The sequence below is a fragment of the Lepidochelys olivacea genome (genome assembly GCF_965140295.1).
Source record: "Lepidochelys olivacea isolate rLepOli2 genome assembly, chromosome: 5".
Lineage (NCBI taxonomy): Eukaryota > Metazoa > Chordata > Testudines > Cheloniidae > Lepidochelys > Lepidochelys olivacea.
Genome location: NC_140415.1, coordinates 5,155,644 through 5,170,299, shown reverse-complemented (window position 1 = coordinate 5,170,299; position 14,656 = coordinate 5,155,644). Strand labels below are relative to the sequence as shown.

The 14,656-nt window shown below is 48.7% G+C and overlaps 2 protein-coding genes across 2 annotated transcripts in view; one reads left to right on the top strand and one right to left on the bottom strand.

Moving 5' to 3' along the window:
* Positions 1-4,221, bottom strand: part of KIF24 (kinesin family member 24) — a 42,008-nt gene extending 37,787 nt beyond the window's left edge. Inside the window, exon 1 of the mRNA XM_084628571.1 lies at positions 4,076-4,221. The gene's annotated coding sequence lies outside the window, so the exon portion shown is untranslated. The remainder of the gene's footprint in view (positions 1-4,075) is intronic.
* Positions 4,222-4,419: 198 nt separating this feature from the next.
* NUDT2 (nudix hydrolase 2) lies at positions 4,420-14,124 on the top strand. Its single transcript, XM_084628206.1, has 3 exons — positions 4,420-4,473; positions 8,457-8,606; positions 13,173-14,124. Exons 2-3 carry the CDS (start codon positions 8,471-8,473, stop codon positions 13,484-13,486), a joined length of 450 nt encoding a protein of 149 aa, XP_084484332.1. The 5' UTR covers positions 4,420-4,473; positions 8,457-8,470; the 3' UTR covers positions 13,487-14,124.
* The last annotated feature ends 532 nt before the right edge of the window (positions 14,125-14,656 follow it).

Below are 14,656 nucleotides of genomic sequence, written 5' to 3'. Positions count from 1 at the left end.
CTCCACTCCTCCCCCTGCTCCACTCTCAGACCAGCTCGGCCTCTACCCCCAGCTCGGCCTCTACCCCCAGCTCCACTCCTCCCCCCAGCTCCACTCCTCCCCCCAGCTCCACTCCTCCCCCAGCTCCACTCTCAGACCAGCTCGGCCTCTACCCCCAGCTCCACTCCTCCCCCAGCTCCACTCTACCCCCAGCTCCACTCCTCCCCCTGCTCCACTCTCAGACCAGCTCGGCCTCTACCCCCAGCTCCACTCCTCCCCCCAGCTCCACTCCTCCCCCTGCTCCACTCTCAGACCAGCTCGGCCTCTACCCCCAGCTCCACTCCTCCCCCTGCTCCACTCTCAGACCAGCTCGGCCTCTACCCCTAGCTCCACTCCACCCCCAGCTCCACTCTACCCCCAGCTCCACTCCTCCCCCTGCTCCACTCCTCCCCCCAGCTCCACTCCACCCCCAGCTCCACTCCACCCCCAGCTCCACTCTCAGACCAGCTCGGCCTCTACCCCCTGCTCCACTCCTCCCCCCTGCTCCACTCCTCCCCCAGCTCCACTCTACCCCCAGCTCCACTCCTCCCCCCTGCTCCACTCTCAGACCAGCTCGGCCTCTACCCCCTGCTCCACTCCTCCCCCTGCTCCACTCTCAGACCAGCTCGGCCTCTACCCCCTGCTCCACTCCTCCCCCTGCTCCACTCTCAGACCAGCTCGGCCTCTACCCCCAGCTCCACTCCTCCCCCCTGCTCCACTCTCAGACCAGCTCGGCCTCTACCCCCAGCTCCACTCCTCCCCCCTGCTCCACTCTCAGACCAGCTCGGCCTCTACCCCCAGCTCCACTCCTCCCCCCTGCTCCACTCTCAGACCAGCTCGGCCTCTACCCCCAGCTCCTCCCCCATCCCCAGTTCTGCCCTCAGCTCCACCTTCAGCCCAAGCTCCGTTGCTGAGGAAGTCTTGGTTGTGCAGTAATGGGGGGGAGGGTGGGCATGGACAGATTCCATTAACGGTAAGCGGGAGTGCGACTGGAAAAGTTTGCGCACCACTGGGCAAGTGCATTATCCCATTACACTCTGCAAGGTATTTTACACTTCTCTGACCATTTGTAGCTCCCTATTATTTTATCAATTATTATTATCTGTATTACATCAGTGGCTAGAGGTGCCAGCCATGGCAAGGCTCCATTGTGCTAAGCACTGTACAAGACATATAATAAAGGACAGTCCCTCCAACAAAGAGCTCACAATTATAGTGAATACAAAATGCAACAGGTGGGGGCGGGAACAAAACAGGTGCAAAAGTGTGAGAGGGAATGGGGTAACAGTAATATGAGCACAATTTTCCATAAATTAGCTATGTGATTTGTAGATATAAAATATTTATCATTTACAAGGCCACACTATTATACCATGCAACTCACGGTGTACTTATGCACCTTGATATTATATACTTCTGTCTGTTGCTGGAACAAGAATTATATAAGCCCATTTTGAAGAAACAGGGAAGAAAGCTGAATACTGGAAAAGGACAACTGTTTACAGATTCTAGTATGAGAAAAGCATTTGGAAGAGGAGCATATATCTTCCACGTTATCCGATAAACATTTTACATCTGGACAACAAAAAGCTATTTCTATCCTCCCCATACACCAAGTTTCCTAATCCCGATGTTACTGATACATTAATCGTCGTGCCCCAGTCTGGTAGCTGGACTACCACTAAATTTAAGTGTGATCTGAAACTGATTAAAAAGCCCCAACCAAACACTAATTTTGTTCTTTTGAAATAAATGAGGGTTTTTTTAATTTACAAAAGCCTGCTAATTATTATAATCATTCTCTCTTATTAATTATAGGCTGATGACCTCAGCAGAAAAGACTCCATTCCACAGCTGATACTCGACAACTGCTTAAAACAGCAGCTGAATGGAGATGGGAAATGTCTAATATTCAACCACATGCTAATGAAAAATAATCTGTGGGTTATATTAGGGTGCTGATTATTTGAAAATTGCGCCTTGGCTCCTCTTGCGGGCAAAGCTTCCAAGTGGTTAAGAATGTTTGCTTCGTTTTGTAACCACCTAAAGGCAAGGTGCTGTATGTCTGCAGTTACCCTTTCACTTTGTGTACGTGTTTACTGAGTTCAGTTTCATAGCAACCAGCTTCCTCTGTATTTATAGTTTCCCCAACTCAAGAGCCCCCACATTTCACCAATTGCTTAGATTTTTTAGTTCAGTGGAGAAGAAAAAAAATCCAGAATCAATTTAGGCTCTGTCATGGAGACGCTCTCGGTTGGACAATTATGAGCAGTTCATCTCATTGCACAGTGCACTTACAGAGTGAATGGGAAAGAGGGCATATGGTGTTCAGAGAGGTACATGAACGTGACCAGGTCGCTATTGCTAGTGCACACAAAGAGAAAGTACCAGGCACTCAGACATGGTGGGGGCCATAAAGGTAGACAGATTGGGTATGTCTGAGAACTCCTTCAGAGTATGTGAGAAGAAGCATAATTGTTATAAATATGTTGTCTAACTTAACAGCATCTATTTCAAACATCTATTAGGCCTTTTCCCTCAGCAGGCTGCATTTCAGTGATTCCTGGGTGTGTGTCAGCATATCCATGTGCCAGATGCTTTGAGACAAAAAGCCTTTTATCTCTACTATTATTCTTAATAATTTTATATTATGTGGCTCCTCACAGCCTGTCATGGACCAGGATCCCATTGTGCCAGGCACTGCATAAACAGAAGAAAGAGACAGTCCCTGCCCCAAAGAGCTTACAATCTAAATAAACATCCTGTCATAATGAGCTGAATATAAATCTGAGCAGGCAAATGGCCATGCTAGGTGTCATGTTCACAACTTGGAAGGAATCCATGGGCCTGACCTCATTTGGATAAAGTAGAGCAAATTGCAGCCAATCTGGTTTCCTTAATAGAAATGGGAAGGTGGCAGCCCACCTGAGATTGCAGGAGCCACAATACATCAGGATAACCAAGAGGATCGAGGCAGAGCATTCCACACTGGGTCCAGCAGTCACATCCTTCGCGACACTCAAACTGAACAAACAATGGGGAGCATCCACTAGGACTTGTCACCTTCCTGGCAAAGCTCAGACTGAGATGGGGCAGTGTCCACTGGTACCCATCATCTCTGTGGTGACGGTCAGATCAAGATGGGGCAGCACCTGCTGAGATCCTGTCTCCACAGGGCGATATCCACAGTGAAATAAGGCAGGGCCTGATGAGACCCATTGGCTTGGCAATAGCAGAGGGTCGAGACAGGGCACTGCCCGAAGGCAGTTGGCAGCTCTGTGGTGGCACCTGGATCACAATGGGGTAGTGCCCCCTAGAATCCATATTCTCAACACCAGTGTTCCCATATGCTGGGAAGCAATTTCCCTCCAGGTCTGACTGGAAGGGACCTTGGGGGTTTTTCACCTTCCTCTGCAGCATGCAGGTGTGGGTCACTTGCCAGGATTACCTGGGTGTATCTCACGTCAATATTTCCCTGCTATTGGGCCGGAGTCCCTCCCACTCTCTGCCTGTGTCACATAACACTCTGGTTGTCTGTAGGCTATAATACTTTGGTCTCATTTCGCGTGCCGGGAGCTGGGTGGCCTGTGCTAAGCAGGGGTCAGACTTGCTGATCTGGTGGTCGCTGCGGCTGGCCTTGGACTCTGTGTCTCTATGAGATGGGGCAGCACCACCTAGGACCCATTGTCTCCAGGGCGTCACCCATTCTGAGAAAGGGCAGGGGCAGACCTGGGGCTCCTGGTGTCTGCGGCAGTGGGGGACCCGCTGGTGACAGTCACCAGCTCAGTGGGACGCATAACATGCCTGCTAATGCTGGGATGGAGACAGGCATCCGGACCCACCATCTCCACGGCCAGGGCTGTCCAGGGAAAGGGCCCCACCTGACCTGCTTGTTTGCGCGACGCTCGGAACCGGGCCCCGCTGTCTCCACGGTAACGCCCAGGACCAAGACCGGTCAGGGCCCACTGGGCCCATCGTCTCTCTGGCAGCTGCACCCTAACCCCCCCGCCCTCTGACCCCGCTGTCCTCTGACCCCAGGAGCCCCCGTGCAACTTACCTGCGGGCAGCACCGTTCCCGCCTGCCCCGGGGCTAGAGCCCGGCAGACTCGTGACTCCCACCCCACGCAGGCTCGGGCAGCAGCGACTAGGCCGCGTCCCCATAGCAACGCCGCCTGCCCGGTTCGAACGCTCGCGCCCGGGCTGGCGCCGCCCGGGCCCGGAACAAGCGAATGGGACGCAAAGGAAGGGGCGGAGTTTTCCCAGCTGACCAATCGGAAGCTAGGGGTGTGTGACGGACCGCGCGAGCTGCCAAATCCCATCCAGAGCGTCCCAAATCGAGCCCTCCCATTGGCTCTTCCCTCCATGTGTGATTGGCTGAGGCTAGTGTCAGTCTGTATCAGCCTCGCCCCTTAGCGCTGTTCCTCTTGGCCTGGAAGAGCAGGAGCCGGGAGCCAAGTGAGAGAGGGGAGGGGTTGGGGCGGGGTAGGGTAGGAGAGAGGGGGGCCTGGGAGTGATTGGGAGGGGGAAAGAAGGGACCCTGGGGTTGATTGAGGCAGTGTGGGGGAGAGGGGGGGTTGATTGGGGCAGTAGGGGGCAGAGAGGGCGGGCCCTGTGGGTTGATTGGGGCGGGGGGGGGGCCCTGGGGTTGATGGGGGCAGAGAGGGCGGGCCCTGTGGGTTGATTGGGGCAGTAGGGGGCAGGGGGGGGCTGGGGTTGATGGGGGGCCCTGTGGGTTGATTGGGGCAGTAGGGGGGCCTGGGGTTGATGGGGGCAGAGGGGGGGCCCTGGGGTTGATGGGGGCAGTAGGGGGCGGGGCTGGGGTTGATGGGGGGCCCTGTGGGTTGATTGGGGCAGAGGGGGGGCCCTGGGGTTGATGGGGGCAGGAGGGGGCGGGGGGGGGCTGGGGTTGATTGGGGCAGGAGGGGGCGGGGCCTGTGGGTTGATTGGGGGCACTGGGGTTGATTGGAGTAGTGTAGGGCAGAGAGGGGGGGCACTGGGGTTGATTGGAGGAGAGAGCGGGGGGAGGGGGAGAGTTAACACTGTTGTGGGAGTGGGGGACCCAGCCCCTCCATTCTCAGTTTACTGGCACATACTTTTCACAGTGCGCTGCCCTGGTTCAATCTGTGGGGCACACACCCCTTGTTTCCTAGCCCGTGGGCACTGCTCTCTTGACCCAGAGCACCCAGACCCTTCCTCTTCCCAGCATTGCCCTGACCAAAGAGTTCCAGATCCCCTCCGATCCTACCACTCCCGTTACTAGCATTGCAAGGCCACATTTTCAAAAATCATGGGTCAGGCCCCAGAAAATCATGGGATTGATTTGAAAACCATGACGAGGCGTCTAAAAACACAATGCAGCTGGAGTTCTTTTGTACCTGCCTTCCAGGGCTTGTGCCCCAGGAGTCATGTTTTCAAGCTTTGCACCACGGTCTGGATTAGATTCTTACTCTTTAGCTGTAAATGAAAATTGAGTGTCTCATGTTTCCATAAAGAAAAGGAGGACTTGTGGCACCTTAGAGACTAACCAATTTATTTGAGCATAAGCTTTCATGAGCTACAGCTCACTTCATCGGATACATATTTCCATGTGGCTTTAAAAAACACACCACATAGTGCAAGAATCATAATAAAATCACGTTGGCTGAGTTTTCTTCCCAGCTCTGCTACTGACCTGGCTGGCCCTGGAGCTAGTTAAAGCACTATAGAAGAGGTAGATATTATTTCTCTGCGCAACCTGGATCTCCTCTTCTCTCTGCATCTCCTACTCAACTTCCAGCAAGCCAGCTCCTCCTTCTGTTCCCCATGTACACTATTCTTCTCTCAGTGGAGCAGCCTGGTTCCCCCACTTCCTACCATGCAAGTGGTCTAAGCCACTTCCCATCACTTTTCAGTGTGTACTGCTCCACCTCTACCTAAAAGTCTCTCTGTTTCATACCCTGCCTTGAACTCTGTGTCTCCAGTAAGCACTTTTACCTTCTTGGTTCAAGTCAGAACACTGCATGCTAGGAGCTAGCTGGCAGTTGGTGGGAGCAGAGGGTGAGGCTACTCCCTGCCTAATTCTCCTGTGGGTTTTTGGGGACTTACAAATGATACAGCCAGCTCCATCAGAGAGAGTGATGTCTCTCTACTGCTCTTTGTTAAACGGGAATCACAGCACTTACCTCCCTCATGGATAGAGCCCTACCAAATTCATGGTCCAGTTTGGTCAATTTCATGATCATAGGGTTTTAAAAATTGTAAATTTCGTGATTTCAGATATTTAAATCTGAAATGTCACAGTGTTGTAATTGTAGGGGTCCTGACCCAAAAAGGAGTTGTGGGGAGGTTCGCATTGTTATTGTAGAGGGGGTTGTTACTGCTTCCCTTACTTCTGTGCTGCTGCTGGCAGCGGCACTGCATTCAGAGCTGGGCAGCCGGAGAGCTCATGGAGGGTTGGAGGATGAATCAGTTAATATCTGTAGGTGATGAACTCTCGAAATGCAAAGTGTTATTCCCTTCACGCGCCGACTGCTTTTTCTTGGCTCTGTGAGAAGTATAAGAATGAGAGGGAGGTTGAAGAGGCGTAGTGTTAAATTGTCCTTGAAAAGTATGGTGAGCGGACTTGAGTCATGTGTGCTTGATGGAGAAATGGCTGGGTGAGATTTTCTGTCTTGTGTTATACAGGAGGTCAGACTCACGAGATGATATAATGGTTCCTTCTGGTCTTAAAAGCTCTGAGTATGCACATAGGGTGCAAAGAGCTAAAGTCCTGGGTAGATGTTTAGAATGAACCAGCTGGCGGTGGGGGACATGTTTGCAGGTTAATACACACCAGGGCTAGTTCTGCTTACACCTGTTTCGCAGGAGGGCTGGTTTCTGCTTTCTAGACACAACTCACAGCTAGACATGTTTGTTTTGACACAGATGTGCTTTGCAACTGAGAATTGTTGGCAGGTTTCAGAGTGGAGGTTATTCCCAGGTCTAGCTTCCATACTCTTGAAGCATGGAATTTCCAGGCATGTATAGGAGATGGTGCTAATAGCTTACATAATTGGTTTGCGTTGCTACAGACCTGAAGAGCAGGTAGTATCGCTTCTAATGATTTCAGATCCTCCAGAATGGATACATACAAATCTTAGAGCTTTGCTGATTATCCTCGTACCACAGGTGCCTTATTAATGGGTGCAAATACTGGCATAGCTTGCAGCCTATTGACAACAACTGAACAGTAGGGGAGCAGCCGTGCTACTGGTTAGTCAGGACAGCTGGATACTAACCTGGGACTGCCATAGCTTCCTGGACAAGTCACTTCCCCTCTCTGTGCCTCAGTTTTCCCATCTGTAAAATGGAGGTGACAGTATCACCTCTGTATACTACTAAACAATCTAAACATGAAACATTACATGTTTCAAATGTATTATTTAAATGTGGCACTGAACATCAAATTAGGGTTTAAACTACTTCTGTGCCTTTTTACATTACAATCTAGTGGCTAGAGCCATGGAAACGGGTCCTGGGCCACTGGGCTTTCCTTTCTCACTTCTGCCACTGACTTGCTGGCCAGCCCTGCGCAAACTGTGTCACGTCTGGAAAATAGCTTGTCTAATACAGTGCTATTTCCCGTAAGTTTTAAGGTGTAAGGAGTCTCTGAGGATAGAAGACTTAGAAACTGAGTACTTGTCATTAATTTCCCTTTGTTTTATTCTCTTCTCTTCCAACATTTTTTATGGTTTGTAGTTAACTGCTAAGATTTCATGCTCAGACAGGTGGAACCAGTTGAGCTTGCTTGATTTTTGTGTCAGGTTTTATGTAGTTCGTGACTTCGTGGTTTCAAGTCTGAGGGAAGAGGATATGCTTTCACTCTGCTAGGCAGAGGTTTAACTATAACTACTGACATTGTTATGTGCATGTCTTCATGCATGCTGGAGATAAACATCATGGATAACTTTGAGGTGTCCATCTGAACTCTAGCAGAGTGCCATAGCTAGGTTGGCCAAACAAATCACCAGGGGCCAGTTCAGAGGAGTTTAACAAAAAGTAATAACAAAAATATATTTTAAAACAGAAAAAAACCCAACAAGCAAAACACACTTTTCTATAATATATTATCAGTTCATTTACCCATCCAGACTACTCCCTATTTCTTATAACAGGCCTGGCTTCCTCTAGATAACCAGTCCTAAAATTATAACTATAGCTGAGATGGAGACAGAAGTTTTACAGAGGGCTTCCCTACTCAGAATCCTGCAGAGAAAGGAAGTCTCTGCCGTCTCTCTGGGTGATTGACAGTTTGTCGAGCAAATCAGCTCTCTTCCCCCTCACTTCTGGTTCAATAAGGGTGTTACCCCATCACATACTTCACATCTAGCGCAATTGCCTCCGTAGATGCTGCATTACAGTGCTTGTTATTCCTGTTTGTAATGATTAATCCTCTGCATTCATATTTGCTCTCATTGCAGTTAGTAGGAGGACCATGGCTCTAAGAGCATGTGGCTTGATAATTTACAGGAGGCTACAGGCGGGATCCCCTTCTTCTAAAGTCGGTGACAACATTGAATACCTTCTTCTGCAGACATCCTATGGCACAAATCACTGGACCCCTCCAAAAGGTGATTGTTCCAATAACGCTAAGAAATCAACGCTAATGTTCCTTGTATCCAAGAACCAGAGACATTACAGAATGTAAAGACCTCTAAGGGCAAATAGTCTAATGGCTACCAGTCTTTTGGGGCAACTGAGACAATTAACTATATTAGCACCAGAGCTGTGTCACCCACCTTTTATCGAACTGCGTGCACCTTATCCTGCACTGAAGCTTGGGCAATGGCTAGACTTGGGTTTGCATTAGCCCAAGCTCTATGATGAGTAGAATGGGCATAACTAAATGGGAGGGAGGCAGGCACTGGCAATGCCCTGGGGCGTAGTACAGAGGCTCATCACTAAGGTTAAGATTTTGTCATGGGCAATAATCAGAAATTCACGGGAGCCCGTAACCTGTCTGTGATGTCACTAAAAATAACCGGGTCGGGGGAGGAATAACAGCTGGAGTCCTGTTGGGGGCTGTGGGGAAAACTGATAGGCCAAGCCCCCCGCCATGGCAGGGACACAGCCCCCATTCTGGAGCTGGCAGCAGTTGCAGGGCAGAGGCACACAGTCCCAGCTCCAACTCCCGCCACAGGTGTACAGCCGAGGAGGGGGCCCATAGCCCTCACTGCAGCCCCGGCTATGGTGCAGGGGGTGCAGCCCCTGCTGCAAGCCACAGGGCAGGGGCACACAGCCCTTGCTCCAGCAACCACTGTAAGCTGTGGGTCTGGAGTGCATGGCCCCAGATCTGGCCCCAGCTGCAGGCCAGGGGCGCATAGTTCTGCCTCCAGCTGGCTTCAGCTGCTGACAGTTGAAGCTGAAGAAGTCACAGAGGTCCGGTAAAGTCACGGAATCCATGACTGCCCTGACCTCCATGACTAAATCGTAGCCTTACTCATCACTCAAGGTGAATGGCAGAGAAGGCATTTGGTTAAACCTCCCTCAGACACTGGCGGTGGGGAGTATTCAATGCAGAAATAACTTTTAACTTTCAGATTTTATTCTCTCTTGATAGTTCTGGATATCCCAGACACGATGCCGCACACACTGACCACACCTAGATAAATTTTTATTTTGTACAGTGCACTAACCAAAACTATCTCGTAGCATAATCTCAGTGCAACTCTGCCCCATATAAAGAAAAAGGTATGCAAACCTCTCCCCGGATCCTCTGAGCCAAAAACATTGGTAAGTAGAATTTGCAGTGTGCCTGAAAGCCAACACTCTGGACTGCTACCATCCACTGCGTAAAGGGAGTTCCATGATTGAGCATTCCTCATCAAGAATGCCCTGACATTAGCCACAAATGTTCCAGCTGATCCTAGCTGCCACAGTATCCCAAAGGGATATAGAGGCACTTCAGATAGCCAGGAGCCACACCATTTAGGACTTTTTAGGTCCATACCATTATGGCAACCTTTAATTTTGTCTGGAAACAAACTGGTAGCCATTGCAGATCCTGGAATACTAAGTGAATGAGCCATTGCGTTCTGCAATATCTGCAGTTGCTGAGTGGGCTTCAGACATAGGTAGAGCACATTGCACTGATAGAATCTGGAGGTGATGAAGTCATGGATAAAAGTGGCAAGGTCCAGGTTTGAAAGAAAAAGTCATAACCATTTTGCCAAGAGCACCTGGTTGGAAAAGCCACTTTGGGCCACCGCTGTTTTTTAATCTTTTAAAAATAACTTGTGCAGCTTCCAGCCCCATTGTATCACTTTGTACTTCCAAATACCAAAAGGCAGGCTGAGCTCTGCTTCATCGTCTCCGGATGCTTTGCTTAGCCTACCAGCATCAACTACATCTTCTGTGATGTGAGTCCCAAGTTCAGCTAAATACTTTGAAAACTGACACTGTCAGCTGAACCTGATGAGTAGACAGATGTAGAGCTAACTGTCCTCCCACAGCCTAATGGCATGACAGCCTAACCCTTTAAATGGATTGGGTCTCAGATGGGGAGTCACTGGAGAGCAGGGAGCCCCGGTGTGATGTACTCTCATTGGCCTTTCATGCACAGGCTACTGCATGTTGTACCATCTGAAGCTCACCATCATGCTACAGCAGGACTTCATGCAGGTGATGCTTTCAATACCACATCCCCCATAGCCGCCTTGCATGCGTACGTAAAAGGAGGGGAAGGTGTACTGAGCTTTATAGTACACATGGCAGAGATCTTGGGACAAAGGCAGAATGATCCCACTCATGTCTCTGGTTCTCGCTGGGGAAAAAGAGCAGAGCCACTTGAGGGCAGCTCTGGACTCTGCAGGTGTTGTGCACAACACCCTGTGATCAGTCACACTGAAGGCTGCAGATCCAGGGGCAGAAATCAACACAGACTCCCTCACCCAGATTTTCAGAGGTATTAGGCTCCTAACTTTAACTGATTTCCCTTTGAGGATCTGGGTCTTTGTCTTTCCCCATCATCAGGTGTGGACCAAAAAAAACCTATAGCTGTCTCTATAGCAGGCCTAAAGACAGGCTGAAGGGAGTCCAGAAAACATGTTCACTCCTGATAATGCCACAGCTGTCTTACCATTACTTTCACCATTACCTTCCTCCATTTCCTTGGCTGGGGTAGTCGGTGTCATTGCCCATATGCCCCTTGTGCTTAAGAAGGGTGGATGAAAAGCATCTGGATTACTGACTCCCATCAGCATGGTATCTGAGCTTCAACAAAATGATATAAGGCAGTGTTTTCAACCTAAATAAACTTGAGATGGTGGTGATAGGGAGAGGGAAATTATTAGAGAAACTGGTACATCAACCTCTGCCTTTCTGGAGGATGTCTGCTATCAGATTATCAAGTTAGTGCCCACTACTGGGAGCCTGTTTGTCCCCTTGCTGATCCTAGACTTGTAGTTATAAATAGTGGTATGAAATGAGTCTTTCCCTCTATATATGGCTGGGAGGCTGCACATCCCATTACAGCCCTCTATTTGAAACCAATAGAGTTACACCATGAATGAATTGAGCCCTTTATATTGTTTTCCTTCTGAAAGTTACTTTGACTCCCAGTTGCATGTGCTTTTCTGAGCCGATGCCTGGTTTGTTCTATTTATGTTCCTGTCTGGAATTTTCATGAGAAAACTAAATCTGGCTTTTCTCAGGGAAAGTAAAAACAACTTGGGAATGTTATATTTATCCCTATTTGAAATGGCAATTGTGATCCTGAGGAATCCAGAGTGAATGGAAAGAACTAGAATAGTAACATGTCTGGCTAGAGGGCTGGCTTGTAGAGGGAAAGAGAAATACCCTTATTCCAAGCTGCTGCATGCCGCATACTGTCATCCCATTGCAGCGATATTGGTCTTACAGCTACACAGCAGCTTCCATCCAAACCACTTCAGAAACATTACTAACTGTGTGTGTATATCTAGTATTCATAATCTCTTGATTCACCACTGAAATGCAGCCACATGTAGGGGAGGTGAATCACAGCTCCTCTTTAACACTGCACAGCTACACTAATAATAATTATTTTGTATCAACATACAAAAAATTTTGGGACAAGAAGTGAAGAAGAATTCCAAATCTGATTCAAACTGCCTGGGGAAATGTAGGTAGGCGTAATGTACCCATGTTGGATCCAGGACACGGGCTAGCACCCTTATCTTATTAAAAATGCCAGGGGGGTTGTTAATGATCATAAGTGCTCAGGACCACGCTTCCATGTCTCGGATGAAAGATGGCACTTCCTGCGCACAGTGCCCACAGCAGGCCAATGGTTCACTACTGATTCAGAGGAAAGAGCATGTCCTACTGACCCATGAAACCAGGTGTTCCTTAGAGGTCCTTCACCCAAGTATTGACCTTGTCCAGATTAGCGTGGCTTGTGACATCTCATAAGATGATATAGCAGCCTTCTTCCTTCATCAGTTCCCTTTTTGCCAGTCTGTGAAGCAGTCTTGGTGGCTGACTGCTTAGATGCCCTGGGCAGGAAGGGAAGCCTAGTTTTATTCACTACTCAGCAGTTTTCATGTTTGGATATAAAACAATGATGAAAACTGAAGATCAAGTGCTTGGTGCTGCCCTTCATGAGCATCAGGCTTGTTGACTTCCTCATTCTGGTTCCTGAGGGCCTGCTTATGCATCCCTTTTGTTGAGTAGTTTGTATTCATGGGAGACATCCCACTGACTTTGATGGGCTTGCTTGCTTGATTAAAAGATGCAGAATCAGGCCCTAAGCCACTTAAGGCACAGCATTAATGAATCCTGTTCTCCTTAGCCAGAAATATGGTCTCTTCATATGGGACTTTGCAGGTGTACAGGGCTCCGATAGGAACACAGAACTGGAAAGGAGGAGAATAACATGGGAAGAGATTTCTGGCACATATAGGGCACTGGGTGCTGATTGGCAGTGTCAGCATATGTGGGATGAACACTAATCCTTGAGATGGACATAAAAAGGTTTGAAATGTAATGTGTGTTCTGCAATCTCTAATGCAAATGGGTCTAAACGACAGGACACGTGAGCCGTTCTTCATGGCAAATGAGATACTGCACATGTGTTTTCCCTGTTGCCAATTGAACGAACACAATCAGAACAGCCAATTTTCTTCTCAAAAACTTATTTTTCTCCCCTCCCTCGGCAGGCCATGTGGATCCAGGTGAAGATGACCTCCAGACAGCCCTGCGGGAGACACAGGAAGAGGCTGGACTCAATTCCAGTCAGTTCACCCTCATTGAAGGGTTTAAGAAGGAACTGCAATACATCGTCAGAAGCAAACCCAAAACAGTCATCTACTGGCTGGCAGAAATGAACGACTGTAACACAGAGATCAAGCTCTCAGATGAGCATCAGGCTTTTCGTTGGCTGAAGCTGGAAGAGGCCTGCAAATGTGCTGAGTATAAGGAGATGCAGGCAGCATTCAGAGCTGTGCATCAGTTTCTTTGTTCCAAAGCGTAAATGCTTTCATGGAAGGAAATGGGGACTTTTAAAGAAACCTGGGCTGCTCTTTAAACAAGAATAAAACGGGGGTTGTGCAGAAATGTAAATTTTACACCAAGCTGCTGTATGGGGTTAAGATACTCTGAGCTTCTGTGGAGCTTGTGCTTTTACCTTCCCTAGGTTATCCTAGCTCATGTAGAGAAACATGGTCTGATCTAATCATGAACCAGAGAGCTCTGAGATCAAATCCCTGCACTGACGATCACTCCCCTTGTTGCTTTTGTCAGGTCACTTACGCCCTGAATTTCAGAAGTGCTGAGCAGCCGCAGGTCCTATTGAAAATTGAATCCTTGACCTCTCCTGACAGCAGAAGGACGGTATTGAGAAAGGGAGCATAAGGAGCATTTTAATAATAAAATACAATTACAAAAATTAGGTCCTGAGTTTTGAGCAGAAGAGCAGTAGCCAGAACTGCTGGGCTCTATTCCCAGCTTCGCTGACTCCTTCTGGTAACTTGGGCAAACCATTTCATCTTTGCCAATTGTAACATGAGTTGTATTTCCTTACCTTGTACGTTTAAAGTTTGCAAAGTTCTTTGAGAGCCTGGGATGGAAGGTGTTAGAGATGAACAAAATTTAACTGATAATTTCAAACTCCCTCTGCTATTTTTGTTGTCTCTTATTTTGGTCTGTGTCTCACCCGTCGCAGGTCAGCAGTATATTATACACTTGGTCTTGGTGGCATAATGAGTCTATGCCTACATTGAGCAGAGGACCTTCTGCTCTAGAAATCTAAGCTAATACTGATCTCCAGTAGCTGTGATAGTATCTATGGGTTGCAGTCCCTAGTGGGCAATGTGGTTGCTTGCCGTTGAGCATGTCTGGCATTCCATGCAATAGCTGGCCGTGCTAGGCACACACAAGCTAGAACATTAGAGGTGAGAGCTAGAATTAACTCTTGTCTCTGGGCCTTATCTCACAAGGTGCTAAGCCACTGAACACCTTTATAAAAAGATATAAAGGTATAAAAAGATCTTCTGTACTTTCCACAGTATGCATCCGATGAAGTGAGCTGTAGCTCACGAAAGCTTATGCGCAAATAAATTGGTTAGTCTCTAAGGTGCCACAAGTACTCCTTTTCTTTTTGCGAATACAGACTAACACGGCTGCTACTCTGAAACCTGAACAC